Raw genomic sequence first — 15711 nt, forward strand, 5'->3', positions numbered from 1 at the left:
ATTTCGGTAAAATATTTTTGATTTTAAACTTACAATTATATATTATTAGCAAAATTATGTTGTTCAGTTTTGCAGTCAATATAGAAATATAATCGTACTATGTTTTACCGAATCAGTATAACATATAGAGCGAAGTATTTTTTGCTTTTTTCGGACTCGTGTCCAAATAATAAACCGAATGTTATGGAATTTTAATACAATATGATTGTATACAGTTTTAGAACGGACATATTATATACTATTATAATATAAAATCGCAATTAACTCCAGTTTCTCTGTTCGTCTGTGCAGTAATGCAGATGGAGTCGCAGGAAACACCCGTGTGCTATATACTATACAAGTTTCAAGACAACCTTAAGGTACATGACATTAAAAAATAAAAATTGATTCCTCTCAGATATATGTAAATATGTTAATCATGTAATGAAGAAAAAACAAAACTAACACATGAAATAATTTTAGTTGTTTTGCTTGATTTTAATTATTAATTTATATTTTTTAGTAATGACAAGTGGTAACAAGTCTAAATAAATAAACATTTTTATTTCCAAGCTTTTATTTTTAATCTACGAGGCGGAATAACTACATCCGTGTCATCTTTTTCAGGTTTTATTATATCTTTTTGTATTTCAACGACGAATCGTAGCAAAAAGTTGATTAACTGATTACATGTTCCATCTCTTAGTTTTGGGAAATAATTGACAGGAAGTATTTTTCCGTTAATTTGAATTCTTTGGTGTGTTAAGGCGGCAATCAAACGTTTGATAATATCGACTTTCTTATGCGCTGCAAGAGGTCTTAAGCGTATAACAAAACGTAATAGATATTCTATGAGAATTACATCTTCCTGAAAAAAAAAATTGTTAAAAGTGTTTCATTTATGTTACGGACCCTGGATAGTAGAGGTAAGAATTGTCTCTATGTAAAAAGTATCGGCAAATTCGAGTGAATTTAAGATGCCTTTTTAATGTAGGATAAAATTTAATATTCTGATAAAGGCATTTTTAATAAAGGTGTTATTACTTTTAATACATAGTTTCGTAAATAATTTTATCTACTATCTCTTGTTTAATATATAGGTAATTACCATTTCTAGAGCATCTAGACACGAATTCACATGCTTGCATCGTCCAATTATGGTCGATAAATCTTCCCGCTCCAAAACAGGCTGTTTCAATCCTTCAAGCCATTCGAATAATAATCCTGTGAGTATGAGCGGATCATCCTACGGACGTGAAGATGAATCATTATTAGAATTCAGTTTAAATTATAACAGAAACTCTCTGTCTGCTTCTTACACATTGGGACTAAACCACTGACCCGATTATATACATTTTTTGATTGTATATAATAATATATATAACAAATATCGAATACAATTCACAAAATATATATTCACAATATATATATATATATATATATAACAAATATCGAATACAATTCACAAAAACAGCTATATATATATATTTATTTCTTAAGACGTTTGAATAGTTGCTATCGCATCGTCAGATAAGATTAAATAACATAACTTGTTTAAATTCTATGCATGTACGCATATTTTATTTGATGACCTTTTGGTTTTGTGAACATAGAAAACATAGGAAAAATAAAACTGTGAATTATCTATTTCTCTTAGGATCATGTATCAACTACTGACCCGATTTTAATGATAATGTTTGTATTTAACCCAAAAATTGTATTTCATCGTAACTATGCCAACAACCAGCGATGTAGGTATTATGGATACAAAATGAGGACTTAGTAATAAATAAATCACCGCAAGGAGGAGGCGAAACTATGCATTAAGAAGTATCTAGGCAAACATCGTAAATTAAAGTATGTTTTCATTTCCGCACAAAAGAGGTTGTATGTAATATGTATTATATACGTCCAGACTGTTTAACCTTTATTAGAAAGAGAATAAAATGAATTAGGAGAACCTTTTATATTTTTAGCAACTGATGTTCGTATTATATATCAAAAATAAATAAATTTAAAACAATAACATACTTCTTTGTCAATTTTGTTGATGTCGTCTCTTCTTTGATTGATATCTGTGCGTAGTTGCTTGAGATATTTTTGTTTATCATCTGGAAGACTTTTGTGATCCGTAATAAAAGCCTGTTGATATAATAATAGTAATTATCTAATTGGACATTTCGTACATTCTTAAACGTTCTTGGTAAGTTAATGACGTTAGGATAACCAAACAAACAGGTAGCAAATACCCCTTTATAGGTAATATACACTTCACGTCTATATGTCACGATGGACGCTATTACGGAGCCCGAGATGGCTCATATCAAGATGAAGTCTAAAACTCCCTTGCTCTCTGACGCAATAAAGGCTCGTGAGGCCAAGAGCGTATACACAATTTAAAAAATAATTATTTCGTCAGTACCAGTTTTTTGTGATTTATATAAGCGGACGGGACTTGATGATATGTGGTCACCGACGCCTAAAGACATTGGCGCCGTAAGAAATATTAACCATTCCTTACATAGTCAATGCGCCACCAACCTTGGGAACGAAGATGTTCACATTGGACAAGGGATTACAAAGGATTGTACTTGTGGTTATGCTATGTATTGCTATTTGGCGGTACACTATGAGATGAATTGATGTGAGTGTGAGTCGAACGAAGCCCTATTACAAAGTGAACTACGAACGTGGCCACAATGTACTTAATATGATAAAATTATATACCGATCACAGTACAGCACAAACTTGTCTGCAACTTAAAATCCGGAACTAATTCCAATGTAAGTATTCCTTGATATTGTAAAGAACGTGGCTAATAGACGTCACTTAATAATTTTTGATGATAATTAATTTATATTGCAGTTTGCACACGCAAAATTTATTAGGAGCAAAACAAGGTGATCAGGTTTCAGAATCTCTGCTCTCCATCACATATATAGTATTCGAAGATATTTAATTTATTCAAATAAATTAATACTAAATATAGGTACCAAGTAGATTTAGAAATACGAAATGAGTGTTTTTAGTTATTTGATAATATAGTGGGCCTTAACAATAATAATAATTAGCTTAATACCCGTTCCACAAGGTATAGTTTTGCATCCGATCAGATTGGCGACAAAATCGGGTGACGATTATATAGTCCACCCACACGTATACCACTAAATAAATTCATTCGATTTTGTTTTGAAAAGACGTTTGTATAAAATGACATTTGTTTTAGAAAAAAAAAAAACAAAAAGTAGGCTTTGCCTTAACTTTAACTATAGAATTTAATCAAAAATGTTTGTTGTATAAGGGGCTTGAAATACCCTACAATCAAGGCAAATCTTTGTACATATTCAAAGTTTCTTGCATGATTTCACTCTCATTTTTAACTATGACGTTATCTCCTCAGCCATTTTTATTAAAATGATTTATTTACACAGTAAAACACAAGCGGTGTTTCAACGAAATTGTTCAATTAGTATCCACACGATTCTTTTGATTTGATCAATTCGGGCGGTCTCGACCAACGAATAACGTTTACAAGACTATTCGAGTCCAAACGACACAATTAATTGTCAATCTAGTCAAATTGTATGAAAAATTAGCTAGTGTCGAACGCGTTAAATAAAAAAAGTAGAGATAGAGTTATATTTTGCATGGATTTGTCGTTACTGATTCGGAAAGAAAAGGAGTTGGCGGCATGTGAACTTTAAAGTTGCTAAACTCCATAAAATTACAAACCTCGTGAACATGCAAGGCTGGTATACTTCCACCATTCGTGCTGCCCGTTATTCTGTTAACTGACTCCAAGTTCTTGTCGATATCTTCTTCAATGGGGTCCCTCCACTCGATCATAGGCAGAATTGTTACTTGATCTTAAATGTATTATGCCAAAATTATTTAAGCAAGTAAAACAAATGTTCCGGAAATACAATTCAAATGTTTTTAAAATTTCTATACGTACTACTTTCATATTTAACTAATTATTTAGCAAGCTGAAGCTTTAAGATATAAATGAGCATTGTAATACTGTCTCCTAGCGTCGGCCTAGACCCTTGATCAGGGTAGAGCCAGATTGTTTTTCAGCATCCTTTGGTCGACGCTTCCACATCACATAAATTGCATTTCAGTTAATGTTGTATGAACAATAATTGCCAGAACAGTACAGTTACAGCCTGTTAATGTCCCACTGCTGGGCTAAGGCCTCCTCTCTCTTTTTGAAGAGAAGAGGTTTTGGAGCTTATTCCAGTATGATGCTCCAATGCAGGTTGGTGGAATACACATGTGGCAGAACTTCAGTGAAATTAGACACATGCAACCTGCATGTTTCCCTTCACCGTCAAGCACGAGATTAATTATAATCACAAATTAAGCACATGAAAATTCAGTGACGCTTACCCGGTCTTGAACCCACAATCATCGGTTAATATTCACGCGCTCTTACCATTGGGCTATCTCGGCTTTTACCACAATAATTACGACATTTATAAAATTCAAGCAAACGCTTATGTATCCCTAGAAATTGCTATCACATTTTACCAATATAATTATAAAGACAGGTCCAAACTATTTAAAACATACTTGGTACAATTTCATCCGGGTACTGTGGATCGGTTCGTGGTATTTGCTTGAGTTTGTAGACGAAAAAGTTTTTATAGAATGGTCTATTTCTGATCCTCAAATCAAAACCACCGGATTGGTGACACCCGCAAAGCTTGAGGAGACGTTCGCAGATGCAGTATACTATCTGGAACAGATATTTTGGAAGACTTTATCACTACCAAATAAGAAGTAAATCTCTTTGCATAAAAACGTTTCAATCTCTGGTTTGAGTGGCATTATTCATCGGATCCTGTTTCTACATCAAAGGATTACCTGATTATATAAATAAAAATAACAAAAAATTCAAAAAGCGCAAAATATGTACTTAATCAATGAAGTAATTTACTAGTAAAAAAGGATTTTGGTTTTTTAAAATACGAACAACGGTACTTGTTAATGAAAAAACATATATTTACTTTCGGTAACATTTTAAAGGCCCTCTCTTCAACTCCATGTAAGACTGCTCTCTGTCTGTACAGATATTGCCGAAGTGTGAACTCGGATGTTTTTCTATCTTTTGTCAGCATTAAAGTTTCCCTGAAAGAAATATTTTTTTCCTTTTATCTTTTTAGGAAAACCTTTAAATAATCTTGTCTTTATCTATTTTTGTTCTCTTATCTTTTAGGAAAAAAATAGAAACTGGACAAACGACATATTTGTGTGTCTTCTATCGCTCAAATATATTACCTTCAAGGCATATATCAAATGTCACCTTATATCTAGCGTAAATTTGATAATGTATTTAAGTCAACGGCGATTTGGAGGTTCAGTATTTAAGACTTTGTGTTTAGAATGTGTAATGTGTAAAAATTGCGGGTTCAAATCATTCAATGTTTGTGTGTTAAAGGGCCAATGTTTGCAATATTTTTTATGGATTATAACTACGATTATATAAAACACACTTTGAACTAAATACAATGGTCTGCGGTAGTAGGTAGTGCTCAAATTGCTGCACACATAGGATCTGTCCACTCATTTGTATTGATCGCGGTCGCTTCTTCCTCACAAGTCGGATGGCATCATTCGCTCGTATACGGAGAGAATACACAAGGTAGCAGGCTATGAGTACACCGGTCCGCCCTAAGCCTGTAAAAGATCATATTTCATAGTTTTTGAGAATGCATTTACATCTATTTTATTTATAATCCGTGCGACTTTATTAGAAGAAAACAGTTTTTAAACAATCCGATTTGTTTGGTTACAAACACAAATAATTATAATCATAGTTTTTTTGGTTATAGCGTTAGTTTTGTAGGAATACTTTTAGAAATGGTGTTTACCGCTTAAATGAGAATGACCAAAAGTGGTCCAAATAACCCCCCAACGAGACCTATGTTGACTAGTATGAAACAAAAAAAAAGATGTCAGTAAAAAGTTATGACTAAATGAAAAAAAAATTGTTTAACTTTTTTTGGCTTCACTATTTATTTCAATCCATTTTAATTGTGCGCAGGTAGCTACTCTTTATGCCGCGCTAATGATGATTCATCGATAGCCCTTGCAAATTGAAGATAACACTATTTTTATTCCTTTCGCACTTAGCAAATAATGCACTAGAGCACTAAGATATTTTTCGCATAAAAAGGTAAAAAAAACATGACTTTTCATTCGGTTATGACTTTTATTGTTATATACGCATATTTTTGTTGCGGTCAAAGTATTTTACATGTTTATTTTTTATTGTAATAACTTTGACATCAAGGAGAACATTTTATAACAAATCCATGCTTTTATGTTTTTATTATATTAAAAATATATATAATAGATTCAAACAATTTAGAAATACATGTTTAGTCTTTCTATAACTTTCTATAACGTAAAATTAAATTTATTCAATTCACTTAATATTTATTTAAGGCACAAAAGTAACCTCTTGACTTGCTTTGTTAAGTATTTAATTTAGGAATACATAATGTTCCGTTTGTCGAAGCAAATTTTACATAATAAACTTTTAATTTTATAATATAAATCGTTGTACTGTTGATAAATGAAATCCTAGAATATTATAATTTACAAGAAAAACAATAAAGATTTTATCTAGTAAGTGATAATTTTTTTTCTGAAATGTACAATTATTTTTAAAAATAACAGATTATTTAAATAATTAGTATATCTATACTTTTAGGTAAAATATAATAAATATAATTTTATAAATAAAGAAAACGACGTTTTGTTTTTGGATTACCTGCATGTTACAAAGAAAACGTTGTAATATTTTTTTATTTATTTGTTTTATAAAATTGAGAAATTATTTCAACACAAAAAGGTACAAAATATATGTGGTTATAAGTCATTGTTTTATCAGTGATAAAGTTTTATGCCATAGTCTTTCCGCAAGGTCTTCATCCTCAGCTCTTTTGGACGGACTAACTTTTTTGCAATCCATATAATAGCACCCTGTTTCATTGCCCACTATCGGGGAGACGCACAAATGTATTATCGTCTGAGCGCCCTCTAATGGCGTTTTGTATAACATATCGATCACAAGAAAGATAATTCTCTTAAAATTTGGACTTAAATTATTGAAAATATTCGTTTTAACCAGACCAGGGTGTAGAACGTTAGCTGTTACCCCGTTGGGAAGTTTCTTGGCTAATGCTTTAGTCCACAGGATATCGCAGAGCTTAGTATTTGAATATCTGATCAATTGACTAAAGTTGCTGTTTGTTTTATATGGAAACGTATACACGTCTGTTAATTTTTCAAAATCGAATTTTGCTAATTTATGAGCATATGAAGATACTATGATTATTCTACTTGGCTTTGAAGCTATCAGCTTATTTAGCAACAAATACGTAAGTGTGAAAGGTCCAACATAATTTATTTGCATCAGCATGTCAATTCCATCTTCTGTATTTCGTTTCTTGATAGCCCCGATTCCAGCATTATTGACCAGAATATCCAAACGATCGAATTCTTTATTGAAATTTCTAGCAAACTCCTCAATGCTATCTCTTTTCGCTAAATTCAAATATCTGTGTTCAACAAATTCGTTTCCTGTTATTTCTTTAATGTTCGCAACTGCTTCTTCTGATCTCTTAACATCTCTACTAGCGATTATGACCCTTGCACCTCTACTGGCTAAATCTTTGGCTGTTTCTAATCCTAAGCCGGAATTACCTCCAGTAATAAGGGCTATTTTTCCATGCAGTTTTGTTTTGCACTTACATACACCTTTGATGGGTTCGAGCCAAAAGCGACATCCAACCAAAAATAAAAGGCAAAATAATAAGAGACCAACTATCACTTTTGCAAACGTGCAAATAATTAATACCAAGATTAACCACATGTTCGTAAAGTGATTGAAACGCGACTGTCGTAATGTGTCGTCTTTAAACACAAGCTTGTTCGTAATGAAAACGCATAATGACGTTTTATTTTATATATAATTAATTACCATAATTTAATAATGTTTTTTTAATGTCATCGTTTGGCTACTAACATCTACATATAATAAAGCTATAGAAACCGTATTCATGTAAATAAATAATTTATGAAAAAAAATCATAATATATATAGAATAAATTAATAATAATAAAAAAAAAGAAAAAAAAAAATATAAAAAAAACAAGCTTGGGTAAAGAAAAAAGAGTGACAGAAAACAAAATTTTTTTTTTTAATATGTCGTACGTTTCGTACGTTTCGTTTTTAATGTGTCGTCGTGTAACCGTAGTGTAGTGCAAACCGTATTTCTCACGTGCACAAGTTCCAAATGTACCCACAGAACAGTTGCTAGTGCAAAAAATAATGGATTATTTTAAAACGTACACATATTAAAGCACTCTTTTGGTAAACATTTTTATAAATACTTACGGTGTCAATTTTAGAATTGGGTGCCTTTACATAAAAATATTGTGTCCCGGTTTGAAGGGTGAGGTGAAAGGTGAGTGACCCATTACAAGGCACAAGTAATAACGTCTTACTTCCTATGGTTGGTGATGCATTGGCGATTTAATATTTAAATGTAAAGGATGGTTAATATTTGTTACAGCGTTAATATCGTTGGCGGTTTAGGTAGCCCATCTACTAGATCCCCTATCTATTATAAACAAAGTACCTGCATGACAGTGTATAGCGACTCTGCCTTCTTGTAGTGCAAAAGAAATCACTTTCGCCATATCCAATAATCCGCAAAGACTCGCCTCGCCATAGTCTGGCCACGCGAAGTTGTAATAATAAACTGGAAAAACAATAACTTTTTTTTGACAAAATTGGATTGAATTTATATGTATACATAATTATATATAAATGAATGTTATGGCCTTCTTTGAATCTTCGATACCCCTCCCTCTTTCATAAAAAGAAAAATTTTACTAAATACAATAGCAAAAACGAAGTATGATCAAGAAACATAAAAGAAAGCTATGGGAGGAGAAAATAAAATAACATATAATATAAAACTAAAAAGCAAAGTAGACCATAAATGTCTCATTATTGGTCATATGTATTCTCTTGAGAAGATGAGCAACACTGAGTTTTCATATACTTCATATGTGTTATAATTCTCTTGCTCGGTGATGAAGGAAAACTTCGTGAGGTAACCATGTGTAATCACTAACAGCCACTGGAGCAGTATGGTTGGATTAAGCTAAATATTTTTCCTAAAAGTCGAATTTTCGGAAAATTCGATTCTTCTTATTATATATTAAAAAATACTTACTGTTATTAGCCATAAATATATTCGGGTCGTATGTGAAGCCAGATTTAGTGAGTGGAGGTCCGCAGCTCGAGTGTTCTCCCGGTGTCTGTAGATTGATCACCGTACGGATACCCCAACTGTGGAAGAGTTCAAGCCGAAATTAAGTGAATAATCGCGATCAACCATTAAGAATAATTAACTTATCATTTGATTACCACCTAATTCCATTAGGCGGCTGATTTGATCGTGTACTTTTTAAATAAATTAAAAGTATTTTCTTATAATCTTACACATGAAAAAGAGACTATTTTATTTCCGGTTAAAGTAGCGGTCAATTCAGTTTAGAACATAGTAGACATTGCTCTTATATGCGCTAAATTGGCGTCGCTAAAACTAACAATGAAATTAAAATAATCTTTTCGAGCAAATTTTTATATAGGAACTATTATTTACTTACATCGCGTAATTTTCTCGGTAAATCGCTTGATTCTTCGCCGCATTTTTCCTAACATGAGTATTCTGATCAACTTTGTCTTTGACAGAACTAATAACAACACAATTAAAAACAAATACGCAATATGACAATGCTATGAATTATAGAAGGTAATCGTTTCTAGGGCAGTTACATTAGAACTCATTACATCGTTTCTACATTACGTAAAGCTGCAGTTACTATTAAAATATACCCTTACGTCGTGCCATTAATTACAATGTTAATAATTATCATTATTACTAGTAGGGACAGCAGAACAAAGTTAATATGTCATGTAAATTTCTTACTGATGAGCAAACGCCACTTGAAGAAGCTACTTGAAGAAAACGTTTGGAGATTATAACATCACGCTGCTTCAATGGTGGACACATATATATGTTGTAGAAAACCGAAACATGCTTATCATGCACTATGTTTTTTTATCGCCGGACACGAGATGAATAACAAACACAAATTAAGTTCATGAAAAGAAAACTCAAGATTGCGGGTTAAAAGTCTGGATTTCATTCCGCAATCTTTGGGTCTCTTCATAATTCTCTTCTCTTCATAATAATAACAATCATCATAGGAAAATATAGTGAAGGTTAGATGACAGTCCAGAGGAATGCTGTATACGAGTTGGGTCTATGACGGGTACCACTCAAACAATCATCGATACCAAAACCATAATAATACAATTTATTTATTACAGTACAGTAACAGTAACAGCCTGTTAATGTCCCACTGCTGGGCTAAGGCCTCCTCTCCCTTTTAAGGAGAAGGTTTGGAGCTTATTCCACCACGCTGCTCCAATGCGGGTTGGTAGAATACACATGTGGCATTATTTCAATGAAATTAGACACATGCAGGTTTCCTCACGATGTTTTCCTTCACCGTCAAGCACAAATTTAATTCAATTTATTTATTAGGTTTTTTTTTAATATTATTAATTTCATAAAAATAATTAAAGTAACTCCGTATCTGTCGATTACGCTTTAACAGCTAAACAAATGTTTTTTTTGTTTCGCATTAGAACGTGAAGGTCACATGTGTTTTAAATATAAATGAAAAATAATATTTTCTTACCAATGAAATTGTTGAATGATATTCCTGGCGGCTATACTGGCGGTGCTTGGACGCGCCATCGCGAGGATGTCGTCTGTGACCCTGGATTATATTAAAACATTCTAAAGTGCACTTTGCATGTCAAAGCTTTTCACCGTTATATTGAGATTAAAATTTCATAATATAAAATGGTTTGATAAATAAAATAATTTATTGCATGATTGTAAGATTACATCAGTACAGTACAGTACAGTAACAGCCTGTTAATTTCCCACTGCTGGGCTAAGGCCTCCTCTCCCTTTTGAGAAGAAGGTTTGGAGCTTATTCCACCACGCTGCTCCAATGCGGGTTGGTAGAAAACACATGTGACATAATTTCCATGAAATTCGACACATGCAGGTTTCCTCACGATGTTTTCCTACACCGTCAAGCACGAGATGAATTCTAAACACAAATTAAGCACATGAAAATTCAGTGGTGCTTGCCCAGGCTTGAACCCACGATCATCGGTTAAGATTCACGCGTTCTAACCACGAGGCCATCTCGTATTATTGTTATTCAGCAACAACATTTAGTTCTTATTAATTCTTATAATATAAACGGGAACCTCGATACACGATTCCGTGGAAAGGAATTTTAAGCTTTTTGTATAACAGCCATTTTGAATTCACTTTATAGTGTTATAAAAGTAACTTAATACGAATATGTTTTTTATTAATTTAGGTAATGTCCAAGTTGTATTCTAAATATATTTCTTTACATATAAAAATCTGCTTACTTTTACCAGCCAGCCTTACCAAGCAAAGCGTCGGTACCGGAATACGAAATTTTATATATCAAATAATATATGATTTACGTCCCTTACTATAAATATGAAACTATGTTGAATTGTAATGATGTAACTCTATGCGTCCTCCGCATCTCTCTTGAAATTGGCAGCCTTGGCCGATCAGGTCGACACAATTATTATTAGTAATTAAATACAATTAAGAAACACTTGACTGCCTCGTTGGTCTAGTGGCATGATGTAAGGCCGCAGACCCGGAGGTCCTGGGTTCAATTCCCTGGTCGGGCCAATAAAAAGTAATTGGGTTTTTCTGTCAGAAAATTCTCAGTAGCATCCCGAAGTCTGGATGTTGGAAGTTTGTGCACTCCCGTGCCTCGGACAGCACGTAAAGCCGTTGGTCCTGCGCCTGAACTCTTTCCGGTCATATCAGATTGCCGTCCCATCGGATTATGAGAGTGAGGGAAGAGAGAGTGCACCTGTGTTTACGCACACACTTGTGCACTATAATATCTCCTGCGCAGTTGGCTAATCTTTCTTGAGATTGGCCGCCGTGGCCGAAATCTGTCTGGAGGACATTTTTATTATTACAATTAAGAAAATAAAAAAAAATAACAATAACTTTACAAACTATTGAGTCGAACTAATTTTTTTAATTAGTTTTTAACTTTATATAACGTGTGTAATGTTAGCGTGATCTATTGTACATTTTATACATTTGTAGAAATATTTAGTGACGTGTTGAATGTAATAATGTTGAATATTATTATAAATTAATGAATCACGAGTGCCTTTATGGTGGTCACGCGATTATTTTTTTACCCTTCGAACGAAATGTTTTCGTTTTCAAATAAATGGCGAGTTGTGTTAGGACATTTTTAACTGTTTTATTAAACGAAGTCGAAAATCTTTTTTATTCACAATTTTAATTATTATAATGTCACATAAAATACTCTTGGGATATTCTTTATTAATGTAAGACTAGATGTGATGGATCGACCTAGGTCTTAGGAATATGTGTAACTAGTTAAAAATTATTTTTGTTTATATCAATCTCAATGTCTTTGATTGGATGAGATTATTAGTAAGAAAATATATTCATACCAATCAGAGTACACTCCCTGTATCGCAGTACGACTCTGCCTCGGCAGTTCATACTGACAGCGGGCGCCACCACAAAACAGCGCGCACTGCAACGCCGCAGGAGTTTTTGTGCGCAAACGCTCACTGAAACCGCTGTATATTGCTTTTGGAGGGCCGATGCGCCGACGGGATTCACGACTCCTGGGAAAATAATTTGTATTTATAATGTCGGCATCCGCTTCTCTTGAGGAGAAGGTTTCGAGGTTTCACGCTGCTAATATGCAAGTTGGTCCGTTGTGAAGGGTGAGTGAGCCAGTATAACTTCAGGCAGAAGGGACATGACATCTCAATTCGCAAGGCTGGTGACGCATTGTCATTGTAAAAAAGACAACGCCTATTTCTTTGGAAGATAGTTACCATTTCCCATCATTTGGCCCATTTGCCAGTTCGCCTACCGATTTTATATAAAAAAACCGCCTTTGTCGCGACCTCAGTTCAGCGTTAATGTGTCAATGACGTGATAGAGTCGAAATAGGTGGTAAAATTATGGAGAACTCGATGCAGCGCCGACATAATTATAACGTGGGATTGTGAAAAAAATAATAATATTCGTTTAATGTTTAAAATTATTTAACATTATAAATGTATTATTAGTACGCGAAATCTCTAATCTCGATTATGTATTAGTACATTATTAAAATATTGAAATATAAATTGACTTAAATATGATGATGGTTGTTGAAGATGTCGTAAAAAAACATGCCAACTGGAAGCTTTACTGAAGCTTTACTGTGTGACGCGAAAACAGATAAGATTAAAAATTATAAATAATGATATAAACAGAATTGTATGTATTACGATGTAAATCTTTTATGTAAAGCCTTATTCTGCCCGTTCGAAGCGGGGGCTGGTAGCTCGTCGATACTATCTCATCATCAATACTAGGATAATCTCATAGACTGGATTACGTTTATTTGGTCATATTGTTAATAAGAAATTTGACTGTGTGGTACTACTTTCCATAAAAAATAAACAGGAATATTCAATAATATTATTATACGCTAAGCAAAAAACGATATACTCGTATTACTCTTCCACAATTAAACCGAACGGAATTGAACGCCACTCACGTCAAGTCGGACTGCCGTCCCGGTTCATTATATTATCGAAGCCAGTGTGTGAAAAATTTTCCACACTATTTTGGTCAGCTACAAGCGCCATTGTTAGATCAGCGATGCTATTCTATAACTCACTCCGTGAAATATTGACACCTACTGTGATATACTATTTTGATTCGTGTATTCATGAAATGTTATAATTACAATGGTCAATGTCGCATATCATTTTCTGGCAATTTACGACCGTTTTCTTCGGTAAGTTTCGAGTTTGCTCTTAAAGAGCTACTGCTCGATAATACTTTTTTGTATTGTTGTGCAAATAACGTACACTTTCGAAGTTATGATTCGATACGAAAAAAATATTTAGAAGTTAAAATCTTAGTGGCAATTCGATCTCATATCATTTAATATGATATAACGCTATTACATTCGTTTATATCTATATCATGGACTAAATAAAATCATTCTTGGTTTGACAAATTTAACCATAGTCATCCCTTAATTTTTATTTTAGTATTTAAAAAAAAATACATCTGGAACTTACCTATCCAAGAAGTGGAATCTATGGAAATTGATGGAATTAATGCTCGATTGTCTACGATTTTTTACAAAAGCTATTTTAGCCATTTCTTATTTAATATTATTAAAATTTATATAATAATTTGAAGTACTCAAATTCAAATAAAGTCTAATAAATATTAATCGCGTATATCTTGTATACAAGTTACAAAACTAGACAGCTATTTTTTATGATATATTAATAATTCATATTATATATTATATACGATTAAATATGATAAGAAAAATTGTTGTAATCTATCCTAGAAATTAATGATATTAATATACTAACAAAATATAAATTGATTTTCATATACAATATTGGCTAGCGTTAAAAAAACCACTTAATTCAAAACATTTTTAAACACACAATATGGAAAATAAAACAGGCCAATACACACGGGCAATACAAGCATTCTCACGATTACCTCATTAATTTAATTAGTTAAACAAAGTTATGAACCGTATTATAATGAGACTTATTTGTATGACCTTATTACTATGTTACAATTATAATAAAAATGGAACGTAATTGTATCGTGAGAAGGAACAATATTGTGAGGAAATACCGTAAATATGTTCTAAGGCCAAGGTCTTATTTTTAAGAATTTAAATGGCAGTGCTCTTTCGGACCGGTGATTCGCGACTATAGGGTTGCCAGGATTTTGGCTTCTTATTGTTAAGTCCAGACAGTTATATGTGTCACGTCTCTTCAGGTTTTGTTAGACTTTTTATTAGTATATTAGACTGCGCTTAACTAAATATCCACTAAACAATCTTAAAAAAAGCCTAGTAGCCTAGTCTTTTTATAAAGTACCGATAAACTTATGAATTTATATCAAAAGACAACACGTGTGCATGAAATGATATTCTGTTATAAACTGTCAGTTTAAAGGGCATGAATAAAAGCAACCCTTAATTGTGGCTTTTATCATGTACGGTTAGCACGAACATAGCTGATAATTAAATAATATGTCTAGTTACTTTATATTTTCTTCTTTTAATTTATGGTTGCTTGAGATGAGTCTGAGATTTATTCCTATTTTTTATAAAAAACAAATATTCAGGAACCAATTCAGGAATGCCAATAACGAAATTCATAATTTTGGTTTAGGTAAAAATTTAACAAAAGATTGACTAATAGATATAAAACTGCGAATGGATACTATACTCATAAATATGAATTTTCAATTGAACTGTGTGATGCTTTTGCTGTCGGTACTATGAAGGGCAGTTATTTACTAATGGTCAAACGAACCATTATTGATGTAGACTTGGGGCTTGTTGATTTTATGCTCAATCGTCTCGAATGGTATTCATTATTTTTTGACATTGGCAACACTGATAAATCTATTCTAACTGTTACTTTTGCAGCGATTGCTGGGCGGTTTTCCAATATAATGTTGCGTTTATAAAAGTA

At 32.7% G+C, this 15711-nt stretch overlaps 2 protein-coding genes across 2 annotated transcripts; both read right to left on the reverse strand.

Annotated features, from left to right (window-relative positions):
* Nucleotides 1–541: 541 nt before the first annotated feature.
* Nucleotides 542–14362, reverse strand: LOC126777359 (protein tyrosine phosphatase domain-containing protein 1-like). Its single transcript, XM_050500390.1, has 12 exons — nt 14278–14362; nt 12637–12816; nt 10770–10850; nt 9233–9348; nt 8630–8752; nt 5475–5658; nt 4989–5109; nt 4552–4717; nt 3712–3845; nt 2011–2121; nt 1088–1225; nt 542–847 (listed from the first exon to the last, which is right to left on the reverse strand). Exons 1-12 carry the CDS (start codon nt 14358–14360, stop codon nt 542–544), a joined length of 1743 nt encoding a protein of 580 aa, XP_050356347.1. The 5' UTR covers nt 14361–14362.
* LOC126777376 (retinol dehydrogenase 12-like) lies at nt 6426–7931 on the reverse strand. The gene has a single exon (XM_050500418.1). The coding sequence runs from the start codon at nt 7859–7861 to the stop codon at nt 6863–6865; it is 999 nt and encodes a 332-aa protein (XP_050356375.1). The 5' UTR covers nt 7862–7931; the 3' UTR covers nt 6426–6862.
* Nucleotides 14363–15711: the final 1349 nt, after the last annotated feature.

Source organism: Nymphalis io, chromosome 22 (assembly GCF_905147045.1).
Source record: "Nymphalis io chromosome 22, ilAglIoxx1.1, whole genome shotgun sequence".
In the NCBI taxonomy this organism is placed as follows: Eukaryota; Metazoa; Arthropoda; class Insecta; order Lepidoptera; family Nymphalidae; genus Nymphalis; species Nymphalis io.